The sequence below is a fragment of the Rattus rattus genome, chromosome 11 (genome assembly GCF_011064425.1).
Source record: "Rattus rattus isolate New Zealand chromosome 11, Rrattus_CSIRO_v1, whole genome shotgun sequence".
Lineage (NCBI taxonomy): Eukaryota > Metazoa > Chordata > Mammalia > Rodentia > Muridae > Rattus > Rattus rattus.
In genome coordinates, this window is record NC_046164.1 from 33,718,453 (window position 1) to 33,746,290 (window position 27,838).

The 27,838-nt window shown below is 41.6% G+C and overlaps 1 protein-coding gene across 1 annotated transcript; it reads left to right on the top strand.

Annotated features, from left to right (window-relative positions):
• Srp72 (signal recognition particle 72) lies at positions 1-27,121 on the top strand. The gene is made up of 19 exons (XM_032916611.1): positions 1-145; positions 1,540-1,660; positions 3,585-3,708; positions 5,307-5,450; positions 5,583-5,694; positions 7,256-7,287; positions 9,602-9,726; positions 9,817-9,874; positions 13,319-13,450; positions 14,393-14,521; positions 15,368-15,440; positions 16,900-16,964; positions 18,935-19,030; positions 19,961-20,064; positions 20,183-20,260; positions 20,930-21,067; positions 24,182-24,219; positions 24,927-25,086; positions 25,902-27,121. The coding sequence occupies exons 1-19, from the start codon at positions 37-39 to the stop codon at positions 26,077-26,079; spliced, it is 2,016 nt and encodes a 671-aa protein (XP_032772502.1). The 5' UTR covers positions 1-36; the 3' UTR covers positions 26,080-27,121.
• The last annotated feature ends 717 nt before the right edge of the window (positions 27,122-27,838 follow it).

Below are 27,838 nucleotides of genomic sequence, written 5' to 3' on the forward strand. Positions count from 1 at the left end.
TCGCCCTACTCCTCCCCCACCTCCACCTTCTCCAAGATGGCGAGCGGCGGCAGCGGTGGGGTGTCAGTCCCTGCGCTGTGGAGTGAGGTGAACCGTTATGGGCAGAACAGCGACTTCACGCGTGCCCTCAAGACCGTCAACAAAAGTAAGTGTCGGGACGGCCGGACTGTCAGGAGGAAGCCGCCTGTGTCCAGCGCGCGCCTCCTCGGCACAGCCGGGAGGGGATCGCTGCGTCCTTCGTTCGGCTCGGCCCCCAAACCCGGGGCGGGTCGCTGTCCCACGGCCACCGGCGGCCGGAGCTCGATCGCTTAGGGCCACGTGTACTTACTTCCCTCAGTCCCGGCGAGATCCGACGCGAGGGGGAGGGGGGACTTAAAGAGACCATGGCGTCCGGAACCGCTTCCAAATTGTTCTTGATGTCTTCTCCGCTGCCGGATTTTGCGAAGATGTCAGATTGACTTTTCTTCATTATCTTGAGCGAAGTGATCAAGATAGTGTCATGAAGGAAACTTGTGGACTGGGGCTGGGGCAGGGGAAGGAACCTGCCTTGACACGTAGCATCCATGCTGTTGCAGACAAAGTGGAAGCATTGCAGATTCTAAAGGGAAGAGGTGTGAATGTCTGGTCTTTATTCATTTGCACGTACAAAAGCTTGCCGGTCTTAATTAGCCAGTGAATGAGCCCCAACCTTTAAAATAACCTAAGGAGACTTTGACGTGCGTTTTTAGCCCCATGAATTATAATTTCTAATTTTAGTTGCCTTCAATATGAGATTCCATAATTTGTTATTCTTCACTATATGCCTGTAATATGGCCATGCTATATTCTGTACAGTAGATAGATCTGTGTATGTTAGGTTTGGTAATGTAACTACCAAATCATTCAGCGGTACCAGGCACTAGTTATGTAAAGAATATCGCAGTAACACACGCTTTGCACCTTCAGGTCCCTGATTACTATAAAAGTAGTCATGGTGGCCACGCATTAAGGAAAATAGCTACTAATTAGAATTGACTATGGACAAACTTACTTGCATTAACATTAGCCTTTTGCTGAGCTACAACCCATATTAGTATCAGTATAACAGTGTAGCAATTCTTTAATCAGCCAAGACTGTCACTTCAGCCCTACCCATTAATTTCTAGAAATTCCTTTACCGATTTGTAAACTGAGAATTGGATTCCTGTGGTAGACTAGGAGCAAGGGGAACCGTGATCCTAGTCCTTTTGACACCGGCATGCTGTTAGCATCGAACCTTGGCTGCCCGAATTATTATTTTATTAATATTATTATATTATATAATAAATTATTATTTTATTTCTCTTCAATCTCTTTTTGGGAAAGGGGAATTTTGGATATTTCTTTGGAACATTCCAAAGATGAATCATGCCTATGTTGTAGTTTTTGTTTGTTTTGCAGTGGTGAAAATTAGACTTAGGGCCTCCCATATGTTAGGCAATCTGTATTCCCGTTTTTATTTAGTTAAAAACGAGCTGAGGGACGGATTTAAAAAGGGCTCTCCTAAAAAACGTTCTCTAGTATTGCAGATCAACAAGGATGACGTCACGGCCTTGCACTGTAAAGTTGTTTGCCTTATCCAGAATGGAAGTTTCAAAGAAGCCTTGAACGTCATCAATACTCACACCAAAGTGTTAGCCAGGTAAGTGATTCTGTTAGTCACTCACCCACTGCTTCCCCAGCTCTTCCCTTTTGACCTGCTTTCCTTTGTTCTGTCATTGGTCTTTCTGAAGTTAGAAGACAAAGTAGTGATCTTGGTTCCTCTCTGCTGGACTGTTAGAATTTCAGAATTTTTTTTGTTTGTGTTTTTTTGCCTCTTTGCTTGTTTTCTGCTTTCCTGGGTTTTTATTGTTTCGTATTTGCATATTTGTTTGTCCCGGATCTAATCTTGCTGGCCTGGAACTCACTGTGCAGTCCAAGCTGGTTTTAAACGTACAGTCCTACTTCAGCCTCCTGAATGATGGGATGTGCCACAATTTCCAGAGCTGTCTTTCTTTTGAACTGCTCAGAAGGGGGTAAACCATAAAAGAATGCAGAACATAAATGTGAGTCACATATACAAGTTATGCTTGTGATCCAGCATGAGGAGACTGAGGCAGAATCTCTAGTTTGAAGCCGTCTTGGGCTATGGACTGAGACCATTTCCAAAGGTGGGCCTGGTGGAGCTGGATGGTTCTTGGAACAAGGATCTAGGGAGAAAACAAGGATGTACCTATCAACCAGACATGTGTACGCTTACCGCACATGAACATCTGCAGCATAGACGTCTGTAAGGTGAACTTAGCCTGACCTCTGGCCCTTGGACCATTAATTGTTCAGGCCAAGACCTTTGAGCTGTTTGTTTTCAATTATTGATGCCTTTTTTTTTAAATCTCATTTATATTTCACAGAACACAAACTTCCTGAATTGTTACTTTTTTACATTTGCTTTGATAAGTTTTTTCTGGGGGGGGGGTTATGGTCAAAACTTCAAAATGAATTTTAAATATTACATTAATGTACGTGAATTTTAAATCTGGAGATTTAAATAACTGCTTGCTTGGTTGAATCTTCTCCAGTTACCATATTTTATATCTAATTTTTTTTCTTAACCATTTGCTTCATGAACAAGTTAACCAGTATCGTATATTTTGTTAGGAGATTTAAGAAACTTTCTTCTTTGGAGACAGTGTCGCATGTCTCCCAACCAACCTCAAGCTCCTCGGTAGCTGAGTAAGAGCCTACCTTTCTGATCTTTACCTGTACTTCCCAAGGCTGTGATAACAGTCATGTACCATCATATCCAGTTGTAGGGTGCTGGGCATAGAACCCAGGGATTCCGCTATGCCCCAGTCTCAAGATGTGGCCCATTTGAGTGTTTGCATTGTCCTTGTATTGAGCTCTTCCATGATTGCTTCTTTAATATTTGTTTCAGAATGCCAGTAGTTTTGTCAGTAGTCATGAAAACAGAGCAGATGAGGTCATGGGTGCTGCATGTGGTGCTGCTTTAAGGCCTGTATGATTTGGGAGGCAGGTCACAAAGATGGCTGTGGTGATATAAGATTTATATAACTATAAGAATGTGCTTTTGTTTTGATCCCAGGTGTAGACAGGTATAGAGATGTGGGCTGCTGCAGACTGACCACAGTAGCTGACTATGTTTTTCTGGTGCTGTAACAGAGGCATGGTTTTGCCAGCTGCACATAATTTTTGAGATTGTGTGATGTTTAAGATTTTGGGAACTTTTCAGAGGTTATATAAATGCTAGGGCCCTGTTGGGGGGAGGGGTGTGTGTAATTGTTGGTCTTCCAGGGAGGGTTGGTTGTGGTTTGTTAGTAGTCATGTTCAAAGAAGAAACAAAAAGAAAAGTTAGATTCAGATCCTCTCGCCATCCTTCTTTCTCACTTATCTAGTAAGAGGGGGTGAAACAGGGTGGGGAGGCTAAAAGGTGGAAAAAAGAAGAACCCACAAAGTAGCAAAAACAAGTTACACATGTATCAAGTGCTTAGAGCAATCTGGCATATGCAGAGTGTTCTACACTATTAGATAATAATCAGATCTGGTTTTGTTCTTGGTTTTTCCTTCAGTAACTCTCTGTCCTTTGAGAAGGCATATTGCGAGTACAGGTTGAACAGAATCGAGAATGCCTTGAAGACAATAGAAAGTGCCAACCAGCAGACAGACAAACTGAAGGAGCTTTATGGACAAGTGGTAATTACAGCTTTAAATTCCTGTTGTCAATCACCGCAGACAGACACTGCTCTACCCTGACATGGAGCAGGGTGGGACATCCTGATGCTCCACAAACTCAGCCACCAAACCAGTTCCTGAGGTTTGGATCTGTTCTCTGGTCTTTCTGTCCTCTGGAAGAGTTGTACATAGAATATTCTACAAACTGGGACTTCTTTGGGGGCCATTGAATGACATTTGAACTACTGATTAGAAAGGTAAAGGCCAGTGAGCTATATACATATTTGAGACAATATTTCCAATATTAAACTAGTAAGTATTCTAAGTTTAACAATTATAATTATGAAAGTTAAGGATTTGGGAGACTTTTTCGTAATTATATATATATATATATATAATATATATATATTATATATATATATTAAAACTATGCCCTTTGAAAATATGTCTTTTTGAAGTTTGTTAAAATTAGAGTTAGTCATTTTATATATGTTGGGTATTTTGCTTGCATATATAGTATGCATATCACATGCTTGCTTAGTGCCTATGGAGGTCCAAAGACAGTGTCAGATGCCCTAGAACTGGAGTTACAGTGGTTGTGGACTGCCATGTAGGTGTTAGGAATTGAACTCAGGTCTTTTGCAGGAACAAACAAGTACCTTAACCACAGAACTATGTCTCCAGCCTCTGAAGAATTTGAGACAAAATTAAGCCTGATCTGAAGGTGCTATTAATCCTGAGAGGACAGGGGATTATCTGAGTAGCTGTAGGGTGAGTTCCAGGAGTTGATGAAAGAGACCAGTCTTGGTCATACAACGGGAACTGACTGATCCAGAGTAGCAACTACCACTCTCCTTTGTCCTACTACATGGCTCAGGCTGGTCAGGAATTTGCTATGTAAACTAGGCTGGCATTGAACTCACACAGATGTGCCTGCCTCTGTGTAGACTAGGCTGGCATTGAACTCACCAAGATGTGCCTGCCTCTGCCTTTTGGGTGCTGGGTTTAAAGGCATGTACCACCACGCCCAACCCTGTTACTGTCCTTTGGGAACCCCTTGACTTTGTTGTGTGTACTTAGTACTGCTATCATTGGTGCCATATCTGATTGCTGAGAAACAAAGTGAACTTCTAGGGAATTCTAAGTCTTTGCTTAGTATTTATTTTTTTTTCTGTTTACAGGCACTTAGTTATCATTTGGTGTGGCTTTTTTTTTTTTTTTTTTTTTTTTTTTTTTTTTTTTTTTTTTTTTCGAGCTGGGACCGAACCCAGGGCCTTGCGCTTCCTAGGTAAGCGCTCTACCACTGAGCTAAATCCCCAGCCCCGGCTTTTTCTTTTTTATTGCAGTTGACATTACAGCATAGATTTTTATACAAAGATTTCCTTTCACAAACTTTAGGCATTTAGCTAAGATAAAGAGCTTTCAAATCTGTACTATAAGATAGATTCTTCTCAGGTAATTTTTTTCTAAGTATTTGCACACAGAACTGGTTAAAGATATACAAAGACAAATGCGTGGCTTGCCCATATTATGTCTTGACATTCCCTACAGAAAGCATCACTGTGGTGTGAAAGACAAGACTGTGTTAGTCACCTCTGACCCCTTGCTTTGGCCTCCAGCTGTACCGCCTGGAACGCTACGATGAGTGCCTGGCCGTGTACCGAGATCTTGTCCGCAACTCCCAGGATGACTACGATGAGGAGAGGAAGACAAACCTGTCAGCAGTCGTTGCCGCTCAAAGCAACTGGGAAAAAGTGGTTCCCGTGAGTATGCATGTCACACACACACACACACACACACACACACACACACACACACACACACACACACACACACACATAGCCATGAACGAATACTCATACTTACTGTCTGACCGGCATTTCTCTCTGTGGCAGGAGAACTTGGGTCTCCAAGAAGGCACACACGAACTCTGTTACAACGCTGCGTGTGCACTAATAGGGCAAGGCCAGCTGACCCAAGCAATGAAAATCCTACAAAAGGCTGAAGGTTGGGAGTTTTTAATGCTTTGTATAAAAACAGTGTGGGATGTGTGGATTTAGACAATCTCAAAATGCATTTGATACTTGTCAAGTTATTTGGTGAAAGTCACTGCATATGAGAATCTTGAGGAGTTTCTCTAGCCTGTCTCCCATCTCTATTTCTGTTTAAGAATTAAACTAGTTTGTAAAGTTTAATTTTAAAGAGTAGGTCTTTGAGCGAGTTATATGAATACTAAATGTAAAATAACCAACTGTGACAAGACCGTTTGTAAAAAAAATCATTTCTGGACCAGTGACATGACTCATTGAGATGGGCACTTGCCACTAAACCTGACAGGTTGTCCTCTTGCTTCCACGTGACATGCACATGTGCACATGAGCACATACACAGAATAAGACCGATAATTTAAATTTTAAAAATTTTTAAAGAAAATAATTCCATAAATATTAGTTGTTATTCTATTGTTTCTACTTAAATAATACGTATTACTCTTGTGAACATGCGTATGTATAAACTATCTATATCTGTAGTACCACTCTAGGACATTTTAGCCCATTTAATATGTCTCTACACATATTTCTATATATATTTTGAAGACTTTGGTATAAAAACAGCATGCTAGGCCTACAGAGACCGTTTCAGGACAGTCAGTCTCCTGAAGAAATGCCGTCTCAACAAGCAAGCCAGAAGATCACTGAAGGGATAGTTAGGAGAGTGAGAGGCTGGAGTTCAACCTCCAGCCCCAAAATAGAAAACAGGAAAGAGGAAGGGGCAGGCGTGGGTGACATGGGACAAGTTATAAAGTTTGGCTCACAACCATCACTCCAGTTCCAGGGGATCTGATACCTTCTTCTGGCCTCCATGGGCACCAGGCACATACATGGTGCACTGTCTTATCCAAGAATTCCATTTCTAGAATTTTAAAATATTAAAAATTATATTAGAAATATTTAGGTTAGATTCACAAATATGATCAGCTGAAGGGGGTGGTGATGGCACACACCTTCAACCCCAGCATTTGGGAGGCAGTGGCAGGCAGATCTCTGTGAGTTCAAGGCCAGTCAAGTCTACAGAGTTTCAGGACAGTCAGGGTCTCCTGGAGAAATCCTATCTGGAAAGACAAACAAACAAAAAGATCAATTGAAGGGATATTGAGAAGAAAAAGAACTTTTAAACAGCATGAGTTTCTGTGTTGTTAAAAGATTGGTCGTGGGAGCTGGGGAGAAATAGTGTGGTCAGTAGTGCTTGTCTTGAATGAGTTCATTCCCAGTCTGGTCCTCCCATAAAAAACCGTGGTGGGCCTAAAGAGATGGCTCAGCCATTAAGAGCATTGGCCGCTCTTAACAGGACCCAGGTTTGGTTCCTATCACCCACTAGGTAGCTTACAGGGACACAAATGCAGGCAAAACACATCTAAAACTACAGATTTAAAAAAAGACCCTAGGCCCAAGGACAGATGTCAGTTGACAGACTGAAATCTGCTCGGGAATTAGCTTTTGCCTTTTGGAACTGAAAAGAATAGGAACTACTCAATGATGCTAACTTTAAAACTGTTTTCCTCCTATAGATCTTTGTCGCCGTTCATTTTCAGAAGATTCAGTAAGTATTCGATAAAGCCAAATGTCATGCTTTAGTACTAGTTTAGAGGTTTCATTCAACTCTGTGGGATAGATGGTACCACGCATTTGGTTCATATGTAATCAGATACTAATTTTCTTTAGGAACTGGCCTTCAGCAGATCTCTCTGTGCTTTCTATATAATTTGCATCAAGACAAGCATCTTTTTGCATTTGTGGTTCTTTTGCTATTTATTTTATATTTATATAACATTAAATAAGTGTTAAATATTTCTATTTATATAATAAATATAATGTTAAATATTTATATAATATTGGCTATAAATATGTTTACATTTAAATTTATATAAACATTTAATTTTAACATTTTCTGTCAAACACAAATGAAATCGTGAGTTTGGGAATAAGCATCTCAGACCACCTGGACAGTGTACGTTCACCAGGTTAGTGTAGGTTAGTAAAAGAGCACATACTGGGGGAGATATGGCTTGCCCTGTAATGTGCTTGCTGTGTACGCTGAGGATTTGCTGTGTTCATGGGCGTGATAAATTCTTGATGGCTTGCATTACAATCCCAGCCCTCCAGGGGTGGAGACAGGTAATCCCAGGAGCCTGCAGCCTCCCTTGATCTGCGGGTTCCAAGCAGGTCTCAAATAAGAAAGTAGATGGGGATGGAAAGATGGCTCAAAGGTTAAGGAGCATTTGCCTCTCTTCCAGAGGACCCAAGTACAGTTTCCAGCTCCAGGGCCACATGGCTTACGACCACCTGTGATCCTAGTTCTAGGAGATCTGACATCCTCTTCTGGCCTTTGTAAGCACCTTGGAAACATAGTGTGTACTCCACAGACACACAAATAAAAATAAAACCTTTTAAAAAGTAAAAGTAGGGGGCTGGGGATTTAGCTCAGTGGTAGAGCGCCTTACCTAGGAAGCGCAAGGCCCTGGGTTCGGGTCCCCAGCTCCTGAAAAAAAAAAAAAAAAAAAAAAAAAAAAAAAAAAAAAAAAAAAAAAAGTAAAAGTAGGGGGTTGGGGATTTAGCTCAGTGGTAGAGCGCTTGCCTAGGAAGTGCAAGGCCCTGGGTTCAGTCCCCAGCTCCGAAAAAAAGAACCAAAAAACAAAAAAGTAAAAGTAGATGACCCCCAAGAAACAGCATTCAAGGTTGTCCTCTGGCCTCTACATGTACACACATGCACATGAATATGTATATACATGAAGAATACAGCTCCTAACTTAGAGTATTCATTATGCATGTAAACCAGCCAATCTTTCGGAAAGGATTGGAGGACAGTCCTTCATTGTATATGTTACATAAGCTTCATCTGGAGCATCAGTTACGAACGCCACCTACCTCTGTTTTTTTGTTGTTATTGTTGGGTGTTTTGCTTGTTTGTTTTAGGTGTTGGGATTGAACCTAGGGCTCTAATGTGTGCTAGGCAGCATTGTACCACTGAGCTATATTCCCAGCATAGACCCTCCCACCCCACCTTTGTGTTGGGAGTTTCACAAAGTAGGAGTTGAACTTGCTCTGTAGCCCAGGTGGGGTTTGACCTTTGTTTCCCCTGCTTCAGTGTCCCTGTAATTGGGATTGCAGGTCTGTGGCAAGCCCAGCTGATGCTTGCTTTATGTGTAGTCCAGGCAGTGACCTTCTTATGTATGATACTGGAGCTCTTTTTATTCTTTTTAAAGATTTTATTTATGTATATAAGCACTTCATTTCCATGTACTCCTCCATGACAGAAGGGGCATCAGATCCCATGGTAGATGGTTGTGAGCCACCATGTGGTGCTAGGAACTGGACTCATGACATCAGGATGAGCAGACAGTACCCTTAACCATTGAACCATCTCTCCACCCCTTAAGATTTATTTTGCTTTTAATTATGTTAATATTGGGTGTATCTGTGTTTGAGTGCAAATGTCCAGAGAGTCTAGAAAAGGGCTTTGGATTCCCTGGAAATACAGTTACACGCCAGTGTGAGCTGCCAAGAGGAGTCCTGGGAACTGAACTCAGGCTTCTCCAAGAGCGGCATTTGCTCTTAACACTAAGCCATCTCTCTAGTCCTAAGAAGCATTTTTTAAAAATACGTCTTGCAAGAAAACTTTTTAGGATTTTGGGGGGAAATTATCAAAAGCACATGTTACTGACTACTACCTTGTATGATACCATATTCTTTCAGGATCTTCTTTCCATTATCCTGTAAAAGTTCTCTACAGTGGCAATTCTGAAAACCGAGTGTCAGGGAAGATTCCTGAAGTTAGTTACATGGCGTCATAAGGCTTGTGTCTTTTCAAGTGTCTAAATCACCTGGTAAAATACTACGTTTCCCTTTCTCCTTAGGACGGGACTGAGGAAGACCCTCAGGCCGAGCTGGCCATCATTCACGGTCAAATGGCTTACATCATGCAGCTTCAGGGGCGCATCGAGGAGGCTCTGCAGCTTTACAATCAGATAATAAAACTGAAGTGAGTTGTTCAGTGCAGCGTCCTTTCGGGGATGAGGCTTTCATCAGCCGTTGTTCAAAGTTTCTGGTAATAACAGTTGCTTGTTCGCAGGCCAACAGATGTGGCACTTCTTGCTGTAATCGCAAATAATATCATCACCATTAATAAGGTATGGATTCTCTAGAATTTCTACATAGTGGTTTATGCTGAGAACGTAATTATTTCAGCTTGTTCTAGGGTGTGGCTTTTTTTCCATGACAAAAAGAAATTCAGGTGTAACAGAATCATGTGGAGAGTATTTTTAGTTCATTATATTGGTGTTTCTGCCAGGTTTGTTCAAGTAGTAAAACTTCTTTGTAGTTGTAGGCCTTGGGTTTAATAAAAATTTTACCTTTCTAGTTTAGAATCTCTATGCATAAGTACATGGGTACCTTACATTCTGTTTCTGAGTCTAGAATTTTTGGGGGTAAGGGGAGCAAGGTCTAGGTAGGTGCTATGGTTTGTCCCACCCACTGCCCTCTGTCAAAATTACAGGTGTGTCTGCAGGTACTTGTAATGTGAGAGTGCTGTGCTCATCAAATCACGATGGCACTAATTACCAAGTGCAACACTGTCTGATGGAAAAACACTGAGATCTGAAATCAAGTTACTAAAAACAAGAGAAGCAACTAATATCCAGTTTTTCATGCTGTACCATGCAATGTTTCCTGTGTGCATGTGCGTGTGCGTGTGCGTGTCCGTGCCTGTATGTGCAGATGCCCAGGGAAGCCAGAGTTGTCTGATCACACTGGAGCTGGAGTTATAGATGGTTGCGAGCTACCCAGTGTGGATGCTGGGATTTGAACACACCTGTTCTGAATAAGCAGTGCATTCTTTTAACTGAGCCATCTTCCCCTGCCCTATGTGGAGTTTTGAAATACTCAGTTCCTTATGCTCGGTATGTAGGAGACTAAAAGAAGGCATTTGTATGAGGTCATTGCCAGGAAGAATTAGAACATGGATTCAGATAACCATTTTTTGACACCAAAGGTTGTCCCTGGTACTTATTGTACCTCTGTACGTGAGAGGTCTCCAGATGTGGGATGGTAGCATGGCACAGTTTCTAAACATCGATGCTAGCATTTGAGTGGAGCAGCAGTACTTGGTTTTGAAATGTTTGTCAGATATGCAATTGTGTGGAGGAGAATTATGAAATATTAAATATACATCTCCACCTAAATGTAATCTATACATTAAACTTTTTTTTTTTGAGACAGGGTCTCTCTTTGGTTATCCTGAAATTTACTATTTAGACTAAGCCAGCCAAAAACTGAATGCTAGGATTAAAAGCGTATGCCATCATTCCTGGCTCCACATTACTTTTTTTTACTCTGTTTATTAGTAGGTAATACTTAAGAAATAAAAATTATTAAATCATTATAATTAAAATCCCATCCTGAAAAGCCATCCTGAGTAGAACATGCCTATACTCCCAGAACTCAGGAAACTGAGCCTGGAGTATATAGTGACACCCTGCCTTAGAGGAGGGCGGTGGGCAACCCACTTCTTTCTGACGTTCAACATAATTATATACGTCAAATTTCTTGTCTTCGTACTTCCTGACAACTGTATTTGGCAAAAGGTTAAACAACACCATTTTTAACATATAAAGAAAAATTTGTGATTTGAGAGTAAGGGATAGGTACCAAAAAATCAAATTTAAGATTACACTAAATGTTGTAAAATTATAAAAACAAGTGGTCTTTTACCCCCACTAGGTCTGGCACCATAGTGCCCCAAGGTATCTGGTAGACATCTTCATCTCATTTATTAGCAGAGCCTCTCACCCGCTCTGCTCCATCCCATCTCACACTGCCGATGGCTACTCTCTGAGCCTGGCAGCAGTCTCTCTACCCATCCAGTTCCCAAGGCAGGCTGCCACCATGCCAGATACACACATCCCAATTCCGTGGTGGCCTGGTGTCTTCAGCCACTACACACGCTCTTAAATTTAAATCACCACATGAAAGAACACACAACACATCATCCTCTAGTCCAGTTGATATATAATTGCCCACCTAAACATACAAAGTCCTGTGCACATCCATCCCTTAAGAACATTCATAACAACCTGTAAAGGAACAGCGTGGAATCTTAACATCTGCCTCTTATGTTCTCTTGGCGGCTTCCTCTCTCCAGTCTCCTTCCATTCCAGTCTCCTCCTCCTTCCTCAAACTTCTCTCCCGCCCATCCTTCCTTCTCGTCCAATGACAGGCCTCCTTCTATCTTGTGCCTGCCTCACCTGTGACATCATCCTACAATGTTAACATGGAAGACCTTGAGAATACAATTTTTTTAAAAAGGTCATGACAGAGTTTGAGAAAAGTCTCACATTGCGTGTGTAAAGAAGTGACTTATAACAAGTAAGTAATACATGAGCACTAACTAGGAAATGCCTATTTATGTCATGATTCTGTTCTGTCAACCTAGGCTGCCCCTGAGTTTCAGGATTCAAGGGTTTCTTCTGACAGAGCCTGTCTGTCAGGTACTGTGGACGCATACCATTGCTTCTGGCTTCAAATTGATTTGAAGCATCGAGTTTTTTTTTTTAAAGTAGGAGTTAGTTTTTACTTTAGTCTGTAAATAAGTAGAAGACTTGGTTCAAAAGCATGGGTATTTGAGGAGTAGCAGCTCACACCTGTAATCCCAGCACTTGGGAGGTAGAGCTAGGAGGATCAAGGTCATCTTTAGCCACCTAGAATGGCCTAAGACTCTCAAGAACATGCTTGCAAGTGAACTATTTGCCTTCAGAATGCTTTATGGCTTAGTTGTCTTGCTTTATTAAGAAATGCATGCTACTTGATAATTTTGTTTTTTCCCCCAACCCCCTCATACTGGGGGTTGAACTCAGAGCCTTCAGAGTGCAAAATACACACCGGTTGCTCTGCAAGAAGTTTTAGAAATTGATTCTTCATGTTTCTGCCTAGTTGAGAAAAGAGATCTTAGGGAAGGGAAAAAGTGACTGTGCTATATTCGTGTTGTCTGCTAAAAGTGGGTCGGGGTGGGGGGGATGTTTCAGAAAAATAGTGAGTTACTTAGCCACGGTTCAAGCAGGATTGTTACCTTCTTCACTATTTATCTAACTCTAAACAGCGTGGTTTGTAGAAACTGCCAGGACACTTTTTGTAGCCTTAAGTGACTAGAGTTGGTGGTGTCCTGATTTAATCCTCAAAAACCACTAAGCAAATAGACCTGCCGGTTCACTCCTGTAACCTATTCACTCCTGTAATCGCAGCACTTCAGCAGCCAAGACGGGAGAAACCCTGTCTGAAAACCAAAAATGGGAAGATAAAACAAAACTCTTGTTCTTCCCTCTAAAGAACTCACATCAGCCTTTTCATAGCTATGACCTGACTGGGAGATGTGTCCCAGGAGCTCCGAATTGCAGAGGTTTTGTTTGGGGGTCCGCCCCAAGCCCCAGGCAAATGTGTGTATGTCTTGTTAGTGTAGGCGCCATGACCAGTGAGTGTACCCAAACTTTCTTGCTGTGAATATGTGAAGTAAAGAAGAAAGGAGAGTCACCAAAGTGAAAGTAGAAATTTCTGCTAATGGTGGGTGGACTTTTCTTTGTCAGGACCAAAATGTCTTTGACTCCAAGAAGAAAGTGAAATTAACCAATGCAGAAGGAGTGGAGTTTAAGCTCTCCAAGAGACAGCTTCAAGCCATAGAGTTCAACAAGGCTTTGCTCGCCATGTATACAAACCAGGTGAGTCTGCTCCCTGCTGACATGAGCACAGTGGGTGCTTTATGATCTCTCTGTGTTTTGTCTTATTTCCTTCTTTAGTATTAACACTTTTCTAAGCATATGGCGTCAGTCGCTTTAAGAGTGTTACAGCTGTAAGAGAGGATGTTTTCTCCTCTTATTTTCCTGTTTATGCTGATTGACCTTGGCCTTGTTCATACTCTAGATTACATATCCAACCCTTTCATTATTTTCCTTACTAATCTTCCTGAATTAAAATAGAACCATTAAAGATTCTATTCAGAGCTAAGATCCAACTTTTATTTCACTTGATGTATCACAAATTGTAACTGTTAAGAGGTTGGTTGTTTTTTGTTTTTACTTTATGTTTTGTGTTTGCATATATGTCTGGACACCACATGTGTGCCTACTGTTAGGTCTCCTAGAACTCAGGACCTCTGGAAGAGCAACCAGTGCTCTTAACTGCTGAGCCATCTCTCCAGCCCCAAGGGATTCAATTGTTTATCTGTATCCTAGGTAGATTCTGAATTCATACAATAGAGTACAAGATTTTAGTCCACAGGTGAGAAGCAGATTTCTTATTTAGTCCACGTTTCTTGATGTTTCACTTCAGCAAGAAGTATATTTCTGTGGCTTTTCTATTTGTTGTTTTGCTTTAAGGAAGAAATTCTAAACTGCATTTACCTGGAATTTAGGTATTCAGATGATCATTTAGAGCTTGCCTTTTGCTTACTGCTTTTAGAACTCTCTTAAATTCAGTGTATTATCAATCTATAACTTAAATAAAAATAATAAAATATGAAATGGATGCTATAAACGTATTCGCATAACCCTGCATTTTTTCACCTACTGTTCTACAAGATGATTGCCCCATCCTTTTATTTTGGATTATTTAATGTTTAATTTTATTAATACACTTATTAATAAAGATGGGGCATCTTTTAGGCAGAACAGTGCCGAAAAATAGCTTCTAGCTTGCAGTCCCAGAGTCCTGAGCATCTCCTGCCTGTGCTGATCCAAGCTGCCCAGCTCTGTCGTGAAAAGCAGCATACAAAGGCAATAGAGCTGCTTCAGGTAAGGTCGTTACACGTGAATGCTTAATGAGGTGTCAGGTAGTTGAAGCTGTTTCGTTGCTGGTGCACTATGCTGTAACAGTCCACCAACTAGTAGGTAATGCACCACTAAGTTCCAGTGTCACGTTAGCTGGCTTTTAAGTTAGAACTTTTGTATATGTTGTGTTAACTTGTGGGCACTCTGAGGAGTACTTTTTCCATTTGGTGATCTATTCAGTATGAATCAGGGGATAGAGCTGTAGGCTTGCAACAACAAGCTATGTCCCCCCATTTCAGTGATACATTAATGCCTCAGTGGGCCCTAGTCCACACCATCAGTCAGAGAGGGGCTGGCGTGGTTTGGAAGATCCATGTCTTATTGTATGATGTGCTTCATGAGTTTAGATAGTTGGGAAAATGAACAGGATACAATTAGGATCATCCTGAGGGAACGCTGCCTACCAGTGACCCTGGTGAGAAGGCAGTAGGTGAGCGTCTTTTTAAAGCAAGAGTCTGGAGCATCTTGAGTATTTCCCTGTCAGTGACTGTCTGGGAACGTGATATCATTGTACCTACTTGTAGACCTTCCTGTAAAGCATTGTGTTGAATAAAGTGTCTCTCAGGTGGCGCACGCCTTTAATCCTAGCACTGAGGAACCAGAGGCAGGTGGATCTCTTGGGTTTCAGGCCAGCCAGGGCTGCACAGAGAAACCTTGTCCTGGGGGGTGGGAGGGGCGATTTTGACCTGAAACCGAAGTTTAATACTTTAAGCTGGACTATAAAATCTTATACAGCTGTCATAATTATAATGTCGTATAGTTATATAAATCAAATTTGTGTTTTTAACCCACAACTAAAAAATATTTTAGGAATTTTCTGATCAACATCCAGAAAATGCAGCTGAAATCAAGCTTACCATGGCTCAATTGAAAATTTCCCAAGGTATTAATATTTGACTTTCTTTGTTCAGTGGTGAAGTTTCCTGTTGTTTCAAACATACTAGACTGTGATCTTGAACAGGTTGAAGGGAAGTTGGCCCTATGTTGTTAGGATGACTCTCAAGCCTTAAGGTCACACAAGCATGAGATTCATTTGTGGCAAAGCACCACCTTACCTTTCCTAGGATGTCTCCTGTAGAGACGCCTGTCCCTAAGACTGTACAAAGTAAGAAAGGAGTTCCTTTGGCTTGGACTTTGCACTATGTCTTAGTTTGCAGATTTCCTTTTTTATACTTTACTATGTACAGAAACTGTGAGATCTGATTTGATGGACAATGGAAAACTACATATTTTAAAATTAAGCTTGGTTATCTAGTGCGCTAGCTGCTATCTTCATGTATCTATTTGAATTATAAACTGACCAAAATTAAATGAAATTTACAGCTAGGCAGAGAGCACATGATTATAATCTCTGTTCTCTGAAGACTGAGGCAGGAGGATTGTGAGTTCAGAGCTAATCGGGGCTACTTAGATCTGTTTCAGAAACAAAGTCTTGAGTTTCAGTTTCTCTGCCCTAGTAGATGCATTTAGTTCATGTGCCTATAGGACAGAGCAGATGAGTGGACCTGGATGTTACAGAGATCAGAGGGCTCTGGTTCTCAGTCGGGAGTAGCAAATGGTCCGGAAACTTGTAGCTAGCCATAGTGTCTTAGACAAAAATTTCATCTGAAGGACAGTTGGCATTTAGGAAAAACTATAAAAAAGAAAAGCAGGGGTTGGGAGGGACTCCTTAGTGAAACGGGGTTGGGAATTAAAGGTGAGGGCTTTGGGTTTTTCAGGTTTTCAGTGAGCGTAAAGTTCTACCACCAGTTTCCAGTTGCTCAGTCTGTAGTAACACATGACAAGGCCTTTTGGGAGGGGCTCCTGCGTCCTTCAGGTTGCCATCTGAAAAAGAAGAAATGTCACTCAAGAGCTCCTGCCGTGTTCCATGAGGAGCTGAATTTGAATCCCTGACACTCATAAAACACTGGCCATAGCTCAACGTGCCTGGAACTCCTCCCTTAGAGACAGGCAGAGTCTAGGAGGTTGCTAACTATGCAGCTTAGCCAAAACAGCAAGGCTGTTTCAGTGGGAGACTCGACTCTCCGCAGTAAGGAGGAGGGGCTAAGAGGAGGACATCCACATCTTCTCCATGCTCATGCACAGACACATACATACCTCATGTGCACTACACAGCACACAAAACAAGAACAACAAAAAGGATATTTTTTATAGATAAGCTCTTAAGAAATGAGCAGTGGGTATACTATCCAGAGTTCCCAGACCTTCTGTAGTAAAAGATACTGCAAAATATAACAGATCTCTTTCCCAAGGAAAAGTGGTAGGAAGTAAGTTTTCTTGTATTTCTTTCCACAGTATGCTTTAGTCACTGAAGGTGCTGATTTTCTTCTTAATCTCCTTAGGTAATATTTCCAAAGCGTGCCTAATACTGAGAAGCATAGAGGAGTTAAAGCATAAGCCAGGCATGGTAAGCTGTGTTGACGTGTCTGCACTCGCCCTGTGCTCTCCCATCTGTGCTCATCCTAAACTGGCCCTTAGGATAGTAACAGCTCTCTCTCTGTCTGGGATACGTTTCATTCTGTGCTCTGCTGGTCAAATGAGTTACAGCTCATTTAGGCTCCACATTCCCCATAAAGGCAGCCTCCTCGCAGAGCTGCAACTATGGAACTATTTTTTTTTTTTTTTTTTTTTTGCTAGATTGCTTATGTCATTGTTATTGTTTGGGGGTTTTGTTATTTTTATTAAAACAACTTAAAAGTTGTAGTCAATAAATTTAGCTCTTTATTCAAATACTGCAGGTTTAAGCCAGGCATGGTGGCACATGGAGGCAGAGAGGCAGGAGGGTCTCTTGCAGTTTAAGGCCAGCCAGGGAGCAGAGAGAAACCCTGACTCAAAGGCCAGGTTTCTATAGCTCAGAACTTGGCAGCTCTATAGCTGTGAAAGTCTTTCCAGAGCTCCCTGATTCAGTAGGAAGGGAACAAGAACTGTCTTCCTCATGTTTCTTTCCTCTAGCCAGCTTGTTCACAGCTGGGCACGGGTACCATCTCCACGGTGCTCTCTCTCCATTCATAGTTAAGGCTTGGGCTGGCATTGTATTATGATGATGATGATGATGATGATGATGATGATGATGATGATGATGATGATGATGATGATGCCATTATATGACTGAAAAATATAGCCTTTGCTACTTAAAGAATTTATCCATTTCAAAAAAAAAAAAAAAAAAAGTTATCCATCTCATCTGAACGTCTTGCCATAGAGACGTAAGCACTCCTTTATTGTCTTCCTAGTAACTGCAGAGGCTGATACTGGTTACTTGACCTAATTAATGTTCTGTTGCTATGATAAAATACTGGTCAAAACTACTGTGGGAGGCAAGGGTTCATTCATTTGGCTTACAGGTTACAGTAAACCAAGAAGTTCTTGACAGAAGCCTGGGGCCAGAGCGGAAGCAGAGACTGTGGAGCGTTTACCGGCTCGCTCCAGGCTCATAGTCAGCCGTCAGTTTGTGTTGTCCACGACCACTTGCCCAGCGATGGCACCACACAGTGGGCTAGGTCTGCTCACATCAGTCAGCCCCAGGCCAGTCTGTAGGAGCAGTTCCTCACTGAGGGTCCTGCTTCCTGTGTGTGTGTGTCCAGCTGACATCCGAGATAGCCATCATATATCTGTCTGTCTCTGACCACTGTGGCCAGACTGCATCACTTATACCAAAGTTTCTTAAAATCGCAGCCTTTTTCTGTGTCTTGTCCTTTTACTGTTCCTTCAAGGACACAAGTACATGCTCATACACACAAACAATGTGGCTTTCCTTGCTGCCCCACAAATTTAATGGGTAAGCTTTTTGCAGCTTAGACCACACGTGTCTCTTCATGATTCAGCTGTGCTGGAAACTTCCCCATGACTCTCTCGACTGCCCAGCAAGACTTTATATAAATGTAGTAAATGCTTTTTCTCATGTTCTGTCTTATCAAACTGACACTGCTTTATTAGAAGGTCTGTGTTACAGATAAATGCATTTGTATTTGGAAAAGACTATTTTTTTCTAAGTATTTCTCAGAATTATGTTCTCTAAAAGGAATAAAGTTTACGGGATGTTAAGGACTGACAGAGATCCCATTCAGCTATATGCATTCTTTAGTATTTTTAATTTTTAAAATCTGCGTTCTGAGGGTACTGGATAGATGATGGCTCAGAGGTTAAGAGAACTGACTGCTCTTCCAGAGATCCTGAGTTCAATTCCCAGCAACCACATGGTGGCTCACAATCATCTGCAATGGGGATCCAGTGCCCTCCTCTTAAGACAGCAACAATGTACCCACCCATAAATAAATTTTTAAAAAAACTGCAGGTTTTTTATTTTTTAAACTATGTTCTGAGAGTGAAGGAAGAGTCTTGTTCATTGACCTTGTTCATGTGAACTTTGCGGTGTAGGTATCCGCGTTGGTGACCATGTACAGCCACGAGGAAGACATTGATAGTGCCATTGAAGTCTTCACACAGGCTATCCAGTGGTATCAAAGCCATCAGGTAAAGGAGTGGAGCAGAGTATTACAAGGGCTTGCTTTCTCTGTCAATAATAAAATGTTCTACTGGACCAAAATTTCAGAGAACTAAAATATTCTGAGTCACTTTAAAAAACGGAGGCTACTAGACTATCAAATTAGTTTTTATAAAGTGTGCCAGGTTCAAATAAAATTGTTATACATAAGGAATAGCTGCCAGGTGAAACAAAACAGCCCATTTGTATTTTTCGAAGCTCTTTCCAGTATATGTGTATGTGCATGCATACATATACTCAAGACATCATGATATAGTAATTATTGGTAAGCGTCTGTGGGTGGCTAGTTATTAGAAGAGCACAGTATGGGATGAGTATCATGTCTTATGTAATAGAAGCATCTTCATTTTCTCCAGTATCAGTCTCTGCATGGGTAGTATCAGCTTTATATATACACACATACACATACATGCACACATACATACATGCATATATGCACACACACATACATGCATGCATGCACAGACGCGCACATACACACATACATACACGCACACATACATACATACATGTTATGTGTACACAGTTATTAACTGTTAGCAGTGGGAGGGATGGCATCAGTGTTTTGGAGATTACAGTGTTGAGTTAATGTTTGAGGATTAAGGTTTGGTTTTAGGAAAATGTTGTGTTGTTTGGTTGGGGGTTTCCTGCTGCCGCTAGAGATAGAGGAGATTAGGCTTCCCAGGCAAGGGCACTGCTGGCCCTACATTTCCAGCTTGTTTATTGCGTAGGTGACCAAGGTTGTGTCCAGTCCTGTAAACTGGATAGTTACTTCTTTTATGCGCTAAGGTGAAGAATTTAGGGAGCACGTCCACTTTAAAGGGCCTTTAATAAGTAGGCTTTCGTGGCATAGTTACCTTAAAACTTCGCTATTTTATTTTGTTTTGTTGAACCTGTAGCCCAAGTCCCCTGCTCATTTGTCCTTGATAAGAGAGGCCGCAAACTTCAAGCTCAAATATGGACGGAAGAAGGAGGCAGTTAGTGACCTAGAGCAGCTGTGGAAGTAAGTTCTGGAAAGTGGTGTGCAACCTGTACCTTGTTCCTATGGTGGGGTGATTTCTTTGTTATTGTTAGTGGTGATTTTATAAACTGTTTATTAACTTTTTTATTTCTTCTTTTAGACAAAATTCAAAAGATATTCACACGCTAGCCCAGCTTATCTCTGCTTACTCACTTGTGGATCCAGAGAAAGCAAAGGCGTATCCTCCGTAGTCTAGCTCTCTGGAGCACCGGAGCTCTGCTAATACTTGGATTTCAAGCAGAAATTTCAACTTACAGACTTGCTTCCACCCAGTGAAAGCAAAATTTAGAATGCTGTATTGGTATGATTGAAAGACAGTAATGAAGTGGGGGAGGGGTCATGTTCGTCGCAAACAATGCTGGGAAGACCCACAGATGGGCATGGTAGCAATCCTAGGAGCACTTGGGAGGCGGGAGCAGGATGATTAGGTCATCTTGGCTGTATAGTGAGTTCAAGACTAACCTAGACTCGAAGGAAAAGAAGAAAATTAAATATCCTGGTTGATCAGGTTGGGACCTAAGTGATACCCAAGTCAGGCCATGCTCCCTGAACTGAGTTGTATATAGGATGCTAAGAAACTACTCCTCAGAGCCTTTGCACTGAGCCAGCCTATATAGGTGAGAGTTGGGAAATGCCTGGAACTACATCACTGAGTTCAGGAATCGATGGTTAGTTTTCCTTTCAGAATATATACTGTGAATTCGATGTGCCTTGTTATTTCATAGGAGGTTTAAGAGTATTTCTGCTGTTGCAAAGGCCATCCAGGAAAGAGAGTGCTTTTCTGTTAGCAAAGATGTACTGATAGATACAAATGTGTGTTGTGTTCCTGAACCCTGTCTTACTCCAGTCTTAGTAAACACCTGCCCTCATCGGATAGTATGTCTCTAAAGGTAGATGTTGAGGCTCTTGAGAATTCTCCTGGTGCTACGTACATTCGGAAGAAGGGTGGAAAAGTTACTGGAGATAATCAACCAAAGGAACAAGGGTAATGTTTTTCTAATTCAAAGTCTGTAAAACATTTCTAAGATTGATTTGAAATTATGTGAGAGAACTTGATGGGGTTGGCATGGAGCTCAGTTGGTAGAGTACCTGCCTCACATGCAGGAGGCCCTGAGTTCAGTCCCTAGCATCGCATAAATTGGAATACCAGGAGGATCAAGTGGTCCATTTCCTTAGCCTGAGCCAGTTTCTCCATCTTGAGCTACAGGAGACTGTGGGACGAGAAAACCAAAAATTTCATAAGGAATAAGAACTTCTATCTTAATGTGCATATGTTCAGGTACACTTTTTATATGTGTACAGAGGCCAGAGGGTGATACGAGTCACTTCCCATATTTTCTAAAATTGGTTCTCCTACCTAGTTTGGCTAGCCCTGGGGATCCTCTTGCCTCCCCAGCATATGGGTGTATAGAGAAGTTTGCCACTGAGCCAAACCTTTTATTTATGTGCCTGCTAAAGCTCTGGACTCAGGTCCTTGTGTTTTTGCAATACACAGTTTCCAGACTGGGACATCTCCCAGAATACCTCTTGATAAAAACTATGTGAGTGGACTTTAGCTGTTTCCACCTTCTCCTACTCATCCATGACCACCTGTCCTGTCACACAGAACAAGCCTCATACCGTCAGTATATCTTTGCCAATCTTGTCTCCCTATTTATATATGCACACAAAAAATTGTAAGTAATTTCATTTCTCTTTATACAAAGTATGGAATTAAGGCCTAGAGAGATGGCTCAGTGGCTAATTATAGTGTGTACTCTTCCAAGGGACCTGAATTTGGCTCTGAATACCATGGTGGGCTGCTCACAACCACCTCTAAACTCCAGCTCTGTCTTGGGATCTGACACCCTCTTTAGATTCCAAAGGCACTCACAGATATATGTGGTGTACAACACACACACCCCACCCCACCCCCCTCTCTCTTGAATGCTAGGATTAAAGATGAATGTCTCTGCCCAGCTTAAAAAGAGAAAGTCAGAAAAACAATGTAGAATTGGGTGGCCGAATCATCCTTCATCTGCCTAAGTTACTAATGCACATTCAGTACATCCTTCAGTCATTCTGAACCAGAGTTCACATGGTTTATTTTGCTGGTTTGGAGGGAAAGTTAGTCAGCTCTTCTATCGCACAGGAAGTCAAATTCTGGCTCCTTCCTTGTTCTCACACACTGACATCTGAAATACTGGAGACCTTCATGTTTTAAGGGTTAAATGTTTAAGATTTCTGTTTTGGTTGAGGATGAACAGAGCATGGAAGAGACCAAGCATTTCTTTTATAACTTTCATCTCCTTAAAATACCGTTTTAAAAGAAGCCTCAGATGCTACAGTGTTCCACAGTCCAAAGTTTAAGCTTTTGGAGAATACCAAAAGAAAAGAAATTAAGGCTAAGTTTCAAGTAAATCCTTAAAGTACCATCTATTTAAATATTTAATATATTCTCTAACATAAATGAATGGCTTCTGAAAATGCAGTTTCCTTCTAAATATTCATATTTTTCTTAATCATCATGATTATTGACCTTTTTTTAGATACTTTATGTGATACTTTATGTGTCTGTGTTTACGCCTGTACACTCACACATCATTAGAAGTGTCCAGTGTCTCCTGTCCCTCTTACAGATGGGCCTTATTATGGTCCTTCCCACCTGGACTCTGACTTTTTTTTTTTTTTTTTTTTTTCTTGAAACAAGGCCTCATGCTGCCCCGGATAGCCTAGAAATTACCATGTAGACCAGGCAGGCCTTGAACCCAGAGATATTACTTCCTTTTTCTTCTGTGTGCTAGGAGTAAAGGCATGTACCACCATGCCTAGCTGTCCTGACTTTCTTTTTTACATTATTTATTTAGTGGAGGGGGAACGCCTATGCTGCTGTACTTGTGTGGAGGTCACACAGTGATGTGGGGAGGTAGAGTCAGCTCTTTGTACTGTGTACATGCTACAGTTGGAGCTCAGGTCATCAGGCTTTGCGGCAGGCACCTTAACCCACTGAGCCAGGTGGGAGCTGTCTCTTCTGACTCTGGGGCTTCAAACGGCTTGCACATTAACCTCATTAGATAATATTATGTTCTTTATACTCTAAAATAGCAAAAGTTCAGTGTATTTTGAAGCTATGTTTATCCTAGATATTGACCAAAGCGGGGGATTATGCAGAAAAAAATACATTTAGACAGTAATTGAGTGAAGGTTTCATGTAGGTTTTGCTAGGAATGTAGAACGGTTGGAAGAATGCTGTCGGTCTGGATGAGAGAGAAAGACACGATGCTTCATTCTTGTAGAATAAACTTTTGCCATCTTCAGCCTTAATTCAGTGATTAATAGTTCTCAGCTGTATCAGATGTGATACATAACATAGAAATGTTGTCTTACCATAGCTTTCAGAGTGCTAAATAACTAAACTATTTGAATATGTGGGAGACAGAGAGGAGGATCAAAGGCCAGCCTTGGCTACATGAGGCATGTTTTAAGGGAAAAAGGAAACCAGCATGCCTATAATCCCAGCATGCCAATAATCCCAGCATGCCTATAATCCCAGCCATTGGGAGGCAGAGGCAGGGGCCTTTGTGGGTCAAGGCCAGCCTGATCTACTTAGTGAGTTCCAGGCCAGTTGGGGCTCCATAGTGAGAAAAGAAGTACCAAATAAATAAGGAGTGTCCCTTCCCCCATCCACCCTTCTCCCTTCTAGGACCATGACCAAAGTAACTTGATCTGTGTCCTCAAAGATTACCTGTGTATGTTCTCTAGCAAAGAGCTTCTTAATTTTCAATATCATCCAAACAGTGACTTACTGAGGCATGATGGCTTCTGTTTGTGTAAATGACTTTAGTAGACCTTTGGTGCTTTTAGATACTTTAAAAAAAAAAATGTATATATATATATATATATATATATATACACACACACACACACACACACACACACACACACATATACACACACACACACACACACACACACACACTGCTCAGTACTTGCAGGATACTTTGGTAATTTAGGCATGATAGCTCTTTTCAAAGAATAGATAAAATATAGTAAAAAGTTTTATATGATACCTAATGTATATTATCTCAATAATGATAAAGGATTCTCAATTTCTTTTTAGACAGGGAGATTTGAAAAAGAAGAAGAAGAAAAAGAAAGGTAAGACTTTGAAGGAAAAAGACTGCATACTTGATTTCTGTGTTGAGATAGCCCAGGCTGACCTCAAACTCAAGGCAATCCTCCTGCATCAGCCTCCCAAATGCTCAAACCACAAGTGTACATCACCTTGCCTGGCTTTAGATTCTCCTTTCAACAATAAAAATAGTTTATTCCTAATAGAACTATCTGGACTGTAAATGCTGTTCTCTTATGGTGTTAGTGTAAATTCAGAGTGCTGCTGTCAGTTAGGGTTTCACTGCTGTAAAAAGACACCATGACCAAGGCAACTGGTATAAAGGACAACATTTAATTAGGGCTGGTTTATAGGTTCAAAGGATTAGTCCATTATCATCATGGTGGAAAACATGGCATCATGCAGGCAGACATGGTGCTAGAGGAGCCAAGAGTTCTACACTAAAGGCCACTAGGAGAAGACTGTCTTCATAGGCGGCCAGGCATGGGCATGCATATATATATATGTATATATGTATATATATATATATATATATATATATGAATATATATATGAATGACCTCAAAGCTCCACCCCCACAGTGACACAGTTCTCTAACAAGGCCACACCTCCTCCAGTAAGGCCACACCTCCCAGTTTCAGTTGTTGTGTTATGTAATCCAAGGCATAAACACACTATTTAGTCAATTTTGAAGCTATTCTAGGTGTATTTCTCATTTATCAATTGTTTCCAGGAAAACTGCCTAAGAATTATGACCCAAAAGTTACCCCAGATCCAGAAAGATGGCTACCGATGCGAGAGCGCTCTTACTACCGAGGAAGAAAGAAGGGCAAAAAGAAGGACCAGATCGGAAAAGGAACACAGGGAGCGACCGCAGGAGCCTCCTCTGAGCTGTAAGTTGTGGTCTCAGCATGCAGTTCATCTGGAGGCTGACTCAGTGTCACGTCCCTGATGTGCTGTATGAGAAACAGTCCTCCTTCCTGGACAAGGATTGCAGCATGTGAAAGGAAGCAAGCACAGATTTTATTGCAAGCACTAAAACTATGTGATTATAGTGTTAAAAAGTATTGTAGGGGCTGGGGATTTAGCTCAGCGGTAGAGCGCTTACCTAGGAAGCGCAAGGCCCTGGGTTCGGTCCCCAGCTCCGAAAAAAAGAACCAAAAAAAAAAGTATTGTAGACGCTATGGGAATGACCCAGCAAAGGAACTCTTGCCCTGGGTTTAACTGCTAGTCAGACAAGCCATGAAACAGCCTGACAAGTAATTGTATTTAGTTTAGAAACTAAAGATAATGTCTCATTTAAATGTACATTTAATTTAATTTAAATGTGAATTATTTCTATATGGAATTATAAGTCACTTAAAACTGATTTTCTAAACTTAAAACATTTGGCATGTAGCTTATATTACATTTTCTTTAACTATAAAATGGTTTAAAAATATTCCAGAGCGCCATGGACAGGGGTTTGGTACATCCATCCTTGAGACAGGTGGGAGGTTGTCAGGCGTGGAGGTGGCACCCGTGGGCGTGCTGCCCACACCTTTTCCTGTATGACATTTTTTTTTTTTTTTTTTTTGGTTTTTTTTTGGAGCTGGGGACCAACCCAGGGCCTTGCTTCCTAGGCAAGCGCTCTACCACTGAGCTAAATCCCCAACCCCTGTATGACATTTTGAGATGACTAAAATCCTTTCTGGTTTGATGCTCTCAGGGACGCCAGTAAAACTGTGAGCAGCCCACCCACCTCCCCAAGACCCGGCAGTGCGGCAACGATGGCCTCCTCTACAAGTAACATTGTACCCCCAAGACACCAGAAACCCGCAGGGGCCCCAGCAACGAAAAAGAAGCAGCAACAGAAGAAGAAGAAAGGAGGGAAAAGTGGTTGGTGATGACAGTACACTTGTCACAGGCTGTTCTTAACCCAGTGTCAGCGACATTAGGGACATAATAAAGGTGACACAGCAAGAAGCACAGAGCTCCCTCCTCCATCCCCATAGTCCTGAAATGATTTCTTACACTTGAGATGGGAAAGCAGCACCCTCCTCAGACTGCCTAGTCAAACTCGGCCTGTGTACCAATAGCTTTCCAGGGAGAGGCCTGCAGATGGCAGCACAAGCCAAAGACAGGCTTTTCAGGGTTCCCGGGGTTTAAATTCTCTAGTGGGAAAATACATGCTCCTATCAAGTCGCACCTTAAATTATGTCTTACAAGGCTAAACCTGGAATCTTCTGAGCATTCCAAGTATGTGTTTAGAGCTATCATGGATGAAAAAGGATCTGAGGAACCAAGTGGCCAGACTCACCGTCTAAAATAATCTTAACCATAAATTCTGTCCTGTGATACTGGAACGGGGACGCTTTCACATGTGTGTGTATATTTGTGCACATCTGACTCCTTTGTACCTTTGTCGTTTTCATTTTCGGATTATGTTAACATGCTGATTTAGTTCCACTGAAGACCTCAGAAACTGTATCAGTGTTCCAAGTAGTTGACTCTTAGACCCAGGGTTCCGAGGGCAAATGGGTTCGGGCTTCTCAATCAGAACACTTAATGGCTACTATCAAGAACATAAAAGTCGGCTTCTTTATCGTAAGAGGAAACAATGTCAGGCGGTATTGACATTCATGGAGCATTTGGCCCTGTTAATAATCAGATGGCTCCCCTTTCTGGTTATGGGACATGACCATCATTACCTTTTTCAAAGTGCCATGGTCTGCAGTCATTCTGTGGCCTGAATGCTGCTCTCGTCTTTCATTGCTAGCAGGCCACTGTCACACTCAGCAGTCGTGAGACACACACGGGTGCCTCCCCATGCTTAGGACTCATTTATGCCACCTGAGGTATCATTCGTTTCACACCTATATTTCCTGTGGTCAGTTACTCTGTTCTTGTTAATAAACGTGCTGCTGTGCGGAGCATTATCTATTGAAACGTCTTCAGTGGGTTTTTGTAAGGCTCTCCTGCTCCATGGAATTAGAAATGGGGGTTGCTTTTCTGTTTGCCATAGTCAGTATGTGCAGTGGCGTCTAAGGAGGATTACACTGCTCTCCAGAGGACTGAGTACCTGCTACAGGACTAGTGTTTAGGATTGCACCTCCTTTGCTTAAGCGGACCAACAGAATCTTGGTGTACTAAACCTTGAGAATTTCGTTCTAAGACATCATGGCGAAATACATACATAGTCCTCTTAGTTAGCATTGCTAGCATTTAATACTGTCATTGCTAAGCCACAGAAACCTCATTTCAAGGTTCAAGGTAGATAAGTTATTTATCTAAACTTCATCTGTATTAACACTCTAGTAGCTATTTGGGGAGAAGTCTTTAACCAGTTCTGTGTGTGTGTGTGTGTGTGTGCGCGCGTGTGTGCGTCCGCGCGTGCATGGGCGCATTAATAAAAAACTATGTGGAGAACCTCATTCACTGTGTCACATTTTAAAATAAATATTAAAATAAACTAGCGGTGAGTGTGAATAAAGATGTTTTGGGTATTGGCATTTTATGAAGAACTTCTTGTTAATATGTCTAAGAACTTCCTTTAAGATGAATATCTAAAATGGTCTCCTGCTCCTTCTAGCAAAACTATAAATCTAGTGGATTGGGAGAACTCAGCTTTAACAAATCAAACTTCAGAGGCTGGAGAGATCGCTG